Genomic DNA, 12,183 nt, shown 5'->3' with positions numbered 1-12,183 from the left:
TGGTGTGGTCATCCCCGAGGAAGACTATTTCTCCCACTTCAGCATTCATTGGCTGCCTGTAGATCTTTGTTTAGGGCTGAGGTCTTTCTCATTTTCACATCATCCTTCTTCAGGTCATGTTTAGGAAACCGTGTTGGTAAGACTTCATGGGTGTGGTGGCTTCCTTGACATTTCTAGGAGACACAATCTCATATCAAACTTTCTGTTCCACTGGTTCTTACAGTCTTTTAAAAAAATTTTATTATATTATTTAATGTGTATGGGTATGCCTGTGCATTTTATCTATGTGGTACCCATGGAAGCTAGAAGAGGGCATTGGATGCCCTGAAACTGGAGTTACAGATGGCTGTGAGGCACCATGTGAGCGCTGAGAACCAACCTAGGTCCTCTGTGAGAGCAGCCAGTGCTTTTAACCACGGACATCTTTCCAGTCCTCTTATAATCTTTCTACTCACTCTTCCTATGTTATCCCTGAACCATAAGTGTAGGAGTTATATTATAGATGTCCCAGTTGGGATTGACCACTACACAATCTCTTGTTCTCTGCATTTTGATTGTTTGTGATTTTCTGTATTGGTCTCTGTCTGTGGCAAGGAGACATTTTCTTTTCTTTTTTTTTTTTTTTTTTTTTGGTTTTTCGAGACAGGGTTTCTCTGTGTAGCTTTGCGCCTTTCCTGGGACTCACTTGGTAGCCCAGGCTGGCCTCGAACTCACAGAGATCCGCCTGGCTCTGCCTCCCGAGTGCTGGGATTAAAGGTGTGCGCCACCACCGCCCGGCTGACATTTTCTTGATGAGAGGTGAACTCTATATGTATCTATGGTATAAGGATAAATATTTATAATATAGTTAGGGGTAATGCTGGGATGAGAGGTGAACTCTATATGTATCTGTGGTATAAGAATAAATATTTATAATATAGTTAGGGATTATGCTGGGATGAGAGGTGAACTCTATTATGTATCTATGGTATAAGGATGAATATTTATAATATAGTTAGTGATTATGCTGGGATGAGAGGTGAACTCTATTATGTATCTATGGTATAAGGATGAATATTTATAATATAGTTAGGGATTATGCTGGTTTAGTAAAGAAGCAGTTGTAGATTCTCCTCCAAGATCCATGACCTCACTAGCCTTGTAGCTGGCATGGTTTCCAGTACCAGGCATGGTTTCTCTCTTGCCCAGTGGCCCTTAAGTCCCGTTAGAGAGACGCTAGTCACCACTAAGGTGTGTGCACCACTGCTGCACCCTTGGGGTTACCATGCCATTCTGGTCATAGGCATCATAGCTGGTAGGACTATTGGCTGCTTCCCTGCCTTGGAAGACTTCATGGAACTTTTTGGCGTTATGAAAGCTACTGCTTAGAGAGGAGGCTTTTAGGTCAGAGCTAAATTGGATCCAAAGAATATGGTGTCTTCAACGACAGGGACTCACCTTCCACCTCTGGGAGGCAACCAAGAGGCAGTCTATTTCTCTACTCTCTGAAGTTAGACACATTCATGTGATTTGCTTTGACCAATGGGACCTTGGTATGTTTGTGACCAAGCAGAAGTTTGAGAAGGATTTGCTCATTTGGGATCCCCTGTCTTGGCACTTTGGTGAGCGTCAGTGCCATAAGAGCCAGCCTCCCAGATATCACAGACATAGGGCCTGGATGTCTCAGGCATCCAACAGATGAGCCAGTCCACCTGGAACCAACCTTCATCTCCATTACCTGCCTGCTATTGATAGCCAAGGGAGCCAGAAAAGCCAGGCAGAAAGCCCAGACCCAAATGCTGATTCACAACTTTGTGATCAGAAAAATGATTAAAAACTTACGATGTAAAGTTTTGGGTAAAATGTTGTTCAGCAGAGACCTGGTAATAAAATCACATATAATGTCCTTTCAGAAACAGTTTTCAGAATGGATCTCCATCGGTAAGTGTTGGATTCCTACAGAAAGTGCTGTTGAGTCATTTGAACTTGACTCACTTTTCAAAAACTCTTGGAGTCTTCTTGCTTTTTATATTTTGAGAATTAGCAAGAGATTAGAGTGTCAGTCTCTTGACACAAATGGACATAGGTTTAAATCTGCTAACTTATTCACTGAATAGTCACAGTTAAGCTTTATTTATTTAATTTGTTTATTTATCGTGTCTGTGTGAGTGCATGATGTGAATGTGTTAGTGAGGTCCTATGCTGCCATGACTGGTATGGACATCAGAAGACAGCTCTGTGGAATTGGTTCTCTCCTACCTCTACTGGGTCCCACGGGTCCAACTCAGGACTCCAGGCTTGCACAGCAAGTGTCCCTCCCTACTGAGCTGTCTCATTGACCCCATAGTCAAGAACAGCTGTTCTTTATGAATGAATGTTCATACTGACATAATGCTTAAGTCATGGGTGCATTTATTCAGTCAATACATGTGTACAACATGCAGTAATATCAATCAGTATTATTTTTAATGAAATTTTACAATCTTGGTCATTTGTATTTCCCCAGAGCTAGTTGTAATTACAACTGCTGTATATTATTATTATTATTATTATTATTATTATTATTATTATTATTATCATTTAAATATTATTGTTATGATGAAAGGTTTTCTTTTCTTTCCTTTTTTTTCCCGTGCTTTTTGGTTTTTCTAGACAGGGTTTCTTTGTGTAGCCCTGGGTATCCTAGAACTTGCTCCATAGACTGGCCTTAAACTCAAGATCTGCCTGACTCTGCCTCCTGAGTTCTGGGATTAAAGGCATGTATCACCATCACCTGACTGATGAAGTCTTTTCTATACAATGCTTTTTTGTGGAAATCCAATGGCTCCATTCTGCTTGCTGAGCTACATGGATTGTATTTGTCTCTGATGTAGTTTAGTACCAAAGTGTCTGTGTCCAGAAATTTCCTTTTCTTTTCTTCTTCCTGCTACTCCTTAGACCTCTTTGGTCTTCCTCCTGGCTGGGTAGCTCTGGGCTCCCTTGACGGTCCATCTTCATTGTCAATTGATCGGCTTTAGAATTGCCTAGGAGGCACATGTCTGGGTGTGTCTTGAGGATGTTTCTAGAGAGGGTACCTGAGGAGGAAAACGTACTCTAAGGGTAGGTGATCTACCTCACAGGCTGGAGTCCCAGACTGGATAAAAAGCTCCAGCATTCATCCTCTCTGCATAAGGACAGATGCAATGTGACCAACGACTTTAGGTCCTGCCACCAGGCCTTTCCTGCCAAGACAGACTGCAGATCTTCAAATCATCAGTCTAAACTGACCTGTATCCCACTCTGCCCTAATCCTCTCCCTGTTAAGTTTCAGTCATGAACACCATTCAAGTCAGGCTCCATCCTCAAGCTTCAGATTCTTGCACATACCACAGAATATCCTGAAACATCTCAAATACCATTCACCCTTCAAACTTCTTCTCTTAGGTGATTCGATCCAACTCTCGCCTGGAAGCCCAGGGCCGTTGCACTGGCCTCTGTCTCCCTTTACACCCATATTAACCAGTCATAATGTCTTGAGTCTGCCTTCATCCTTCCCTGATGCTTGTCCACTGGGCCCTGCTCCAATCTTCAGCTCTTTAAAAAAAAAAGTTCATATATCCTGTTACAAAAGCTGCCCCCCTGTTCTCAGACAGACTCAGTCAGAAACTCCCTGTCTTGGACATTGTGCAAAGTGAAATTCATATCAGGCATGACCTTCAAAGCTTCTATTCTGATGTTAGCCCATCTTTCAAGTTTCATTTCTGCTACTTCCCACATCATACACTAGTGATGAGTGACCACACATACATGTACATACACAGTGCACTTATCACCCATGGGCTTTGCCTTTGTATCACTTTCTTCCAGCTTTTCTCAGTCCCACCATCTTCTTTATCTGTACCCATGTTGACTGAGAATAATCCCACTGTGTTTAGTTTCCCCAAGTGATGTCTGTGAAATTGTACCTGTCTGATGCCCTTCTACATGTTCAGTATTGCAGACAAAATTTTAGTCAACAGAAAAGCTACTTTCCCCTCCCCCGCTCTCTCTTTTGAGACAGAGTTTCTCTGTATAGCCCTGTCTGTCCCAGAACTTGCTATGTAAACCAGGCTGGCCTTGAACTCACAGAGATCTACCTATCTTTGCCTCCTGGGTGCTGGGACTAAAGGCGTGAACAACTACACTTAGCCAGAAAAGCTATGTTCAAAGCTTCTTTAAAAAAAAAAAAAAAAATGCTCCAAACAGGTGGAACTATTTGATGATCGAGAAGTGACAGGCAAAACCTGAAGACTGAGGGACACTGATGTCATAAAAGAATTCTGTCTGAGAAAGGGTCACATCTCAGAGACATGGACATGGTTCTTAGTAGTGATTGATCAGGGATAAAATGCACAGTAAGTTTCTTATGGAATGTTGCCCTCTCCAGTATTCAGGAACTGATATCCAAGATCTTAGACACTGTAGGTACCTTAATAAGACAGATATTGAGGAAAAAAAATTGTAATGTGTCCACAAAGGAGGGGCTGGACTCAGACACTACTATTTTGTCTTTGGTCACAGATGAATATGTCTTTGATATAATTGTGTATATTTACCTGTTGACAGACTTCAGATTGCTTCAATTTGCTTTAAGAGACCCTGTCCAAGCTATACATGACATAACATGATAGAGTCTTTGAGCCATTTTAAAAACAACTCAAAACAATTGGTGAAATATTTTTTTGGAAATGCCATGCCAAAAAACAAAGGAAGTAGATACCTAGTCTGTAGGGAAATTAGGCCCCTGAAATAAGGAGTAGAAACCCTTCCATGTTCTCAGGAGCCCTCTGGCTTCCTCATTTTACACAGTGTTTGGAGGTAGCTCTCCAAAATATGAGCTGAGAGCTTCCTAGGAAAGCAAATCTTTCCCACATCCTTCCCTGCAGTTCCTCTTTAAGAGGTGTCAGCATGGCTGAAAGAATGAAGTGGCCACACATTGTCTGGCCCTGCCATTATGTGCTCAGCATTTCCATAACAAAGGTGCCACTCGACTTCTCCCCGATTAATGCAGCTCGAGGGCTCTTGTCGCCTTTAATAAAACATTGTTGAAATCATTTATTTAGAGCCCCTGGTTACTAGTGGGAGAATGACCATCTTTGTGCCAAAATATAGTGTATACAGTCCACTATTTTGTAGTAGATCATTGTGTTATTTACGAAATCGATTAAACGGATGCCTTGGGGGGTATTGATGCTAACAGCACATTACTTATGTCATTGGGATAGTCAAGGGTGAACTTTGTCAACTCTCTTCCAGAAGCAATCTCTCAAACAGAGTACAGTGATGTCCAACTTAACTGGCACGCAGAGAGCCCCACTGGAGACTCGGCCCAGGCCACACTGCTTGTGTAACCTGACGCTCGTCCACCACCCTCCCTGGAGTAGCTGGGAGAAAGCCAGGTCAACTGACAACATTTCCCATGTTTCTTGGTGTGAGGGGTCAGAAAACAATGCTGGCATACTTCTCCTTTTTGTGCTTTGGAAAAGATACACAGACTGTATATTCTGGAGCTTCCAGTGGGTTCTGAGTGCTCATACAGAAAAGTCCAAACTGGAAAGCTGAGAATTTGTGGCATGTTTCTGGAAGTTCTTATGGCATTCTAGGATCCTGACTTTGGATCCTGTGTAACACTGTTGGGATGAGGTAAATGCATGAGCTTGGGGCAAAAAAAAAAAAAAAAAAAAAAAAAAGGACACGACCTCCCAACTCCATGCCCTGTTCTTTCTCTTGCTTTCTACCACTGTCCATATTCTCCAGGGTAGAAAGGGATGCTGTTCTGTCTTCCTGTGGACTCCACTAGAGACCTGAGGTCCCCTTGGAACATGTTAGAGCTTAATGGCCTCTACATTATGTGACACTTGGGACCAGGAGCTGCTCCTACCTTATGGGTGACTGTAGGACTTCTATTCAAGTGTAGAGGTGTCCTCTGAGTGGACAAGTTCACTTCCCTAGGGCCATTTTCCCACTTTACATATGGGGCTTTCACGTGTACATTGCTATATATTGTTAAAAATCAACAGAGACCTTATGCTATGTCCATTGTGGTTACATACAAAAGCCTTGCTGTGTGCTCGGGTGAGCAGTGAAGCTGAACCTCTTCTATTTACTGTATGGTCACTTCAGTTCAATGAACTGCCCCCCTTGTTCCTGACCATTGTCCTACACTCCCTTAAACATTTGTCACTGAAGTGCTTCCAAAGACAAATGAACCGTCACAGAGAATCGCAACCTACTCACTGAGGAGATGGAAACAGCCTGGAGATAGATTAGACATGAAATCCAAACCCTGCCTCTCATGGAGTGGGGGTGGGGGAACTTCCTGGAAATTGTCCAGAAAAGCCAAAAAAAAAAAACAACCCCAAAACCTACCTTTTTCTCTCATTAATGGCCCTTCCAGGCATCTCCAAGAGACATCTGAGCCTGCCAAATGTCCAGAATTCCAAAGGCCTCCCTAGAGACTTCAAGATATTGCAGATGTCAACATCTGTAAAAATCTTTTCGGTCTGGAAGCAGAGGACTGACTGGTGGTATAAAGGCACCATACTCTTGAAAATCATTGCTCCACATCTCTGCAATCTGTTCTGAAATGGACTGGATCTGTCCGGAGGCAGGGGGACTCCAGGCTAGAGCATCTCCTTGTTTAAGTAAGTGGGCCATGGATCAATGTTCACTTTCTTCAAGGGAGAAAGCATAAAGCCACATCCCTCCTGCCCAGACTAAGCTGTGATGATTTATTCTAGGCAGATGCCTCTGACAGGACCCTGTAAAATCAAGTCGTGAGTTTATTGTAGCAGTTAATTGTCAGGCCTTTCCTGGTGCTGTCTAACTTATTACTGGGAAGAACTGGGCTTTTACTGTGACAAAGACTTAACTTCTAGTGGAGAATGTGTTAAAATAACCGAGAACCGAGAGGATTTAAATATATTTAAGCAAAAGTACAGGAGCACTGCTAACCTGTAGTCCTTTTGGAAAAAAAAAAAGAAAAGAAAAAGAAAAAATGAAAAATAAATAAAATCTGATTTCCCTTACAAGCCTCTAGGAATACTCTTTGTTTAGTCTCCCCCCATAAAAAACGCTGCTCTCGGTTTTAACATTATGCTTACTCAATCATTCAGGTGACTTCGGTCCAACCACCCACTACTCTCCTGGGCTCCAAGCTGATGGCTTTCTGGTACCACACGTGGGGGATCTTGGTTTGGGGGACATGAAGGGAAGTTTGGGCTTTCTCACTAATAGCTAAGGAAAAGAGAGGGAAAAAAAAAAAAGCCTCAGAGGCAGAGGTGGGAGTAGGTGGGAAGGAGTGGTTAAGGGCCCAGTTTGGTTAATCACTTTAGGCAGCAGAGAAATCTAGCTGTTTTCTCAGCACATGCTAATATCAAATAAAGAGACACCAGATCTTGCTAATCTGTCGACCCCTCAGACAAAGTTTATTTGTGGTGACTTTTAAACTCCTGACTTGCCTTCCAATCACCGAGTTTAAAATGAAAAGCTTTAAATAAACACCAGGAATAGAAGATAAATAAACTTTTTCCCCCTTGCAAGTGCCTAGCTCGCCGAGGTTCAGGCTCAAATCCCCAGAGGACAGGCTGCTCTCTTTTGTGTTAATGTTTAAAAGATTTTCCAATGCCGGAGTTTATTCCTACTGCAAACATTTCTATTTACAAGGTCAAGTGTATCAGCACTCGACACAGCTTAAGAGTGTAATTATTTATGTAAGGGCGTTTGAGTGTGCATCAGGAGCTTGGCGGAAACCCAGCCTCCAGCCCACTGTTCAACAGCTCCTCAGGACAATATTACCAGTCCTGGTGATTATTTCCCTCCATGGTGTGTTTACTTTTGCACGCCTCAATGTTTTGTAACAAAATTTTGTATTTTTTTTTCCAGCAAAAGTGTGAAAATGGCTTTGAAGTATTGAGTCTTGTAGGCTTCCTAGACCTATTGGTAACAGATGTTATTGGCATGTTTGATTGAATGAGAAGGCAGAGAGGACACTCCTGGGGGTCAGGAGCAAAAGGGAGGGGGTGTGCAGGGTGGGTCTCTGAGTGAGGAGGTTATCCTCACACAAGAGACAATATTTTGTGAATTCTCTTCACAAATGCCAACAGTACCAGCAGAGGCCAGTTACAAATTGTTTTAGCTGCCTCATTTACAAACATCTAATTGTTCATTAAATTAAAGGCATTAGCTCACATTCTATTTTGCACTGCACTTTAATTTCACTTGATGTCTGATGGAATCCCAGTGCCCCTTCCAGCCCCCTCCCGCCCACCACCGGGTTAACCGCAGTGTGACTGTGGGGAGCAGCCGCAGGGAAGCCACTGTTGAAACTCTTTACTGATGTGTGCATTCTTAATAAAACAACCAAAAGATACACAAAGTCATAGTTATTTAAAACACAGGACTTTAAAAATGATGTCTATAAAAATACAATGTTTAAGGCAGTTTGGAAATGCATTTATACAATGTCCATAAATTCTCTTGAAAATAAGAACGTTACTTCAAATCTGTAAAATACACTGTACATTTTTAAGACTGTTCTACACAGGGTACACTTCAAAATGGGCTTGTGTGAGTGGGTTCCTGGTGACCAATGTGTTCTATACATTTCCTGGATGGGGGTGATGTAACATTGATGCAGATTTAAAATTTTTAATTTCTTTTTAAAAATAAATTATTTCTGACGCATACAATTTATAAAAATTCTATATACAAAGTACAGCAACTGGTAAGAAACCCCAGTTTTAATACAGTTTATATACGACGTACCAGGGTGGAAGACCCCGATAGGGGCAGAGGCAATATTCAATCTCTGCATATTCAAACTTAGAATTTCTTGGTCAAAACAAAACAAAACAAAAAACAAACAAACAAAAAAGGACAACAAAACACACACCACACAGAGGTTTTCCTAGATGGCAGTACAGAGCTTTAAGATAAAAACTTGCATTGTTCAACACCATGGTAACTCTTTAGGCCAGGCTTTTGGACCCTTAATTCTAAGACACGTGGTGTTCAGCGATCAGAACGGCGGCAGTGACACTGAGGTGGGGGTTAAGGTTATAATGTAGACGTAATTTCGGGGACCCAGACAAGGCAATCGCCGGCTCCACACCCGGCGCAAGAGTACAGGAATGAATCGGTAAGGAACTCTTCTATTTACTTACCATTGCTGTGTTTCTCAGTGGCCACAAGCAATTAAAGTCGTTACCAGTACTATGTGTCCCCTCACAGGAAAACTGTTTAAAAACAAAAAACGGCCCCTTTGCAAACCTAATTCCCTTCAACATCCCCTCCCCCAGTCCCTTGGGTCTGTGAAGACCCCCACCGTTCAGCAGAGTCCAGGCCTCCGTTGCTTTTTGCGGGGTGTCCTGAATTCTGCAGATTCCAGGCGGTAGGATAGATCAGTCGGTTATCTTTGCAGCCTGGAAACCGCACAGTGGAGGGCCAGGTATGGTGGCTGGGGCATGTGCTGGGCCCTTGTCCACACAGGGAGAGTGTGGTCAGTGTTCCAGACCATCCCGGCCCCTGAGCCACAGGTGCCCGGCTCGGGAACCAGCCGGATTGCGCGCACCGGCCTGCAGCAGGGGCGCAAGGGCTACAAGTGTGACCCGAGCAGCAGTAGCAGCAGCAGCAAGCAAACAAGCCGGGTCCAGGAGCCTCGGGTCGCGCAGTGGCCTCCACTGCCGCTGCTGCTACTCCTGCGCCCCGGCCCGTGGGGCAGGTCCCCGCGGCCGCCCGCCGCAGCAGCGCCGCCGCCCGGGCGAGCGAGGCCGTCGTCATCGTCCAAGGGCTGCTCGCCGCCCGCCGTCCCCGCGCGCTGCTCCTCGTCATAGTCTTCGTCGTAGTAGTCGTCCAGGCCCCCATCCGAGCCACTGCTGCCAGGACCGTTGCCCGCGTCTGGGCCGAAGCACAGGCGGGCCATATTCTCCTTGACCGACTCGCAGATGGGCCGCTCCAGCCCATCGCACACGCAGTCATTGAGCAGCGCCGCCTTGGGCACGGCCAGCATGTCCTCGATGACCGCGCGGCACTCGTCGGTGCAGCGCAGTCCGTTGAAAAGCTTGCCGCAGTAGGCCAGGTAGCGGCTGAGCGCCAGGTTGCAGCGACTGTCGCGGTCGCAGCGCCGCCGGGCCTCAGTGCAGCCCATGACCGAGCCCGCTCCCGCGCCTGGGCCCACGCCGCTGGTGCGAGGCAGGCAGGGCTCGATGGCGCGCTTGGTGGACCTGCAGTGTTCGTCCTGCGCGCAGTCGCAGTCTTCCAGCGCGGGCCCGCGGCGCGTGTGGTTGAGCTGGATGAGCGCCGAGATGCAGTGGCTCGGGCAGCGCCAGCGCGGCGAGAAGGACGCGGCCGAAGCGGGGAAGGCGCCGGCGGGCCCCGGAGCGTCAGCCCCGCCGCGCTGCGCCAGCACCGGCGCGCACGCCTCGGCGTACTGGCTGTAGGCGTAGCTGCAGTCGGGCTCGCCCTGGCACTGCAGCAGCGCCTGCCAGCAGATGAGGCGGCGGCCGTGCGCCAGCCCCGAGCCCCGCGGCGCCGAGCCCAGCAGTTGCAGCAGCGCCACCAGGCACAGCAAGGCGCCCGGAACGGTCCCCGTGCGGGCCCCGCCGCCGCCCACCAGCGCGGCTAGCATCGCGGGCAGCAGCGGCCGCCGGACACGGTGCAGAACGGAGATGAGGCGCGGGCGGCGTCAGTGGGGCCGCTGGAAAAGTTTGTCCGAGTCCCGCTCACTTCTGGCATGGGCGTCCTCATCCATCCATGCCGGCGGCCCGGCAGCTGGTAAAGGCGGGTGTTCGCTCCGGCACTGCGGCCGGGGCTCCCTGAGAGGCGCGGCGACGCAGGTCCGGCTCTGGTCGGCGGCTGGAGGCGCTCAACGCCGCCCCGGAGGGCCGCGGCGAGGCTGCAGGAGCGCTCGGCGCCGGGGGTGCATGGTGCTCGGCGCCTGCAGACGATCGTGCAGCTGGCGACTCCTCGGTCCCCGGCTCAGCGGCGCGTAGCACTTCGCAGCTCTCGCATCCCGCCTTCCCGCGGCCAGGCCGCCGGGTCCCCTCCCCCTCCGCCCCGGCCTGGGCCACGCTCCGGGAAGCTCTGGGCGCCGGGCGCTGGGAGGACCCCGAAACTCGGAGCGCGCGGCTCGGCTCTGGGACCTGGAGCCTGGGGAGCGGATCCGCGGAGCCCGGCTTCCGACTTGCTCGCCGCGAGGCTTTAAATACAAAAATAGGCCTGGAGCCCCCGTGTGGTGCTGCGGCGCCCCCTCATTATGCATGCATAGAAAAGCAAACAAACAAAAACATTAGCAACGCTCCTTCGGCTCGCCGAGCCCCAGCCCCGCGCGCTCCAGGCTTGCCCGCTTTCTCCTTTCTCCACTCTCCAGCGCCCTTTGCTCGGCCCCCTTCCCGGGCTTTGCGCGCTGCTATTGGTCCAGCCTGTTGTTGTTGAAACTTTTTTTTTTTTTTTACGAGCCGCTGGAGTGGGGTTGCAGAGTGGGGGGAGGGCGGTGGGCAGCTCACATTCAGGCATTCAGGGCTTGAAAGGAACGGCTTAGGGAGCCTGACACAGGCCCAGCTCCGCCCACTCTTCAGGAGGCTGGGATACCGAACCTCAGCTCGCGCTCAGAGCCAGCGGGCAGGGCTTAGGGCCAGCTGCCTGCATCCGGCTCAGCCCCCAGCCTTTTTGTTCGCTTCCCCCGCCCCCTTTTTGTTTGGGGGGGGGGAGACACTTTTATTAATTCTCACTTATCCCCCATCTTTGCATTAGAGAGAGTTCGAAAGTCACTTTAATTTTCAGGGTCCGCGTCTTTGAGTCCTGATCACCTCTGGGGGTATAGCGAAAGGAGGGGGTCCTGAGAATTTAATGCGAGACTTTAGAAACTTAGACGCAGACCGCGCGCAGGCACGCGGACTCCTCTGTCTCTGACTCTCCTTCTGTCTCTGTCACTGTCTCTGTCTCTCTGTCTCTCTGTCTCTCTCTCTCTCTGTCACACACACACACACACACACACACACACACACACACACACACACACACCATCTTGACCATAACCATTACCACTATCGCAAGAAAGAAGAACACTTTCCATCAGGTTTTAATTCCCTGATCGGTCAGGTAAGGCACCGAGCGTCGATTCCAAACTGTGAGAAGTCCAAAGAACTGAATCCATTTCTTAATTCATGATTGTAACACAACCGGCAA

At 47.8% G+C, this 12,183-nt stretch overlaps 1 protein-coding gene across 1 annotated transcript; it reads right to left on the bottom strand.

Moving 5' to 3' along the window:
* Positions 1-8,381: 8,381 nt before the first annotated feature.
* On the bottom strand, positions 8,382-11,354 carry Gas1 (growth arrest specific 1). Its single transcript, XM_059262239.1, has one exon. It carries the CDS (start codon positions 10,622-10,624, stop codon positions 9,593-9,595), a length of 1,032 nt encoding a protein of 343 aa, XP_059118222.1. The 5' UTR covers positions 10,625-11,354; the 3' UTR covers positions 8,382-9,592.
* Positions 11,355-12,183: the final 829 nt, after the last annotated feature.

This window comes from Peromyscus eremicus, chromosome 5 (assembly GCF_949786415.1).
Source record: "Peromyscus eremicus chromosome 5, PerEre_H2_v1, whole genome shotgun sequence".
NCBI classification, from domain to species: domain Eukaryota; kingdom Metazoa; phylum Chordata; class Mammalia; order Rodentia; family Cricetidae; genus Peromyscus; species Peromyscus eremicus.
The sequence above is the reverse complement of the archived record's forward strand: the minus strand, read 5'-3'. Positions and strand labels throughout refer to the sequence as shown.

Bases quoted from the DNA above. Each gene is read 5' to 3' on its own strand.
- Gas1 (XM_059262239.1), bottom strand. From the start codon at position 10,624: ATGCTAGCCGCGCTGGTGGGCGGCGGCGGGGCCCGCACGGGGACCGTT.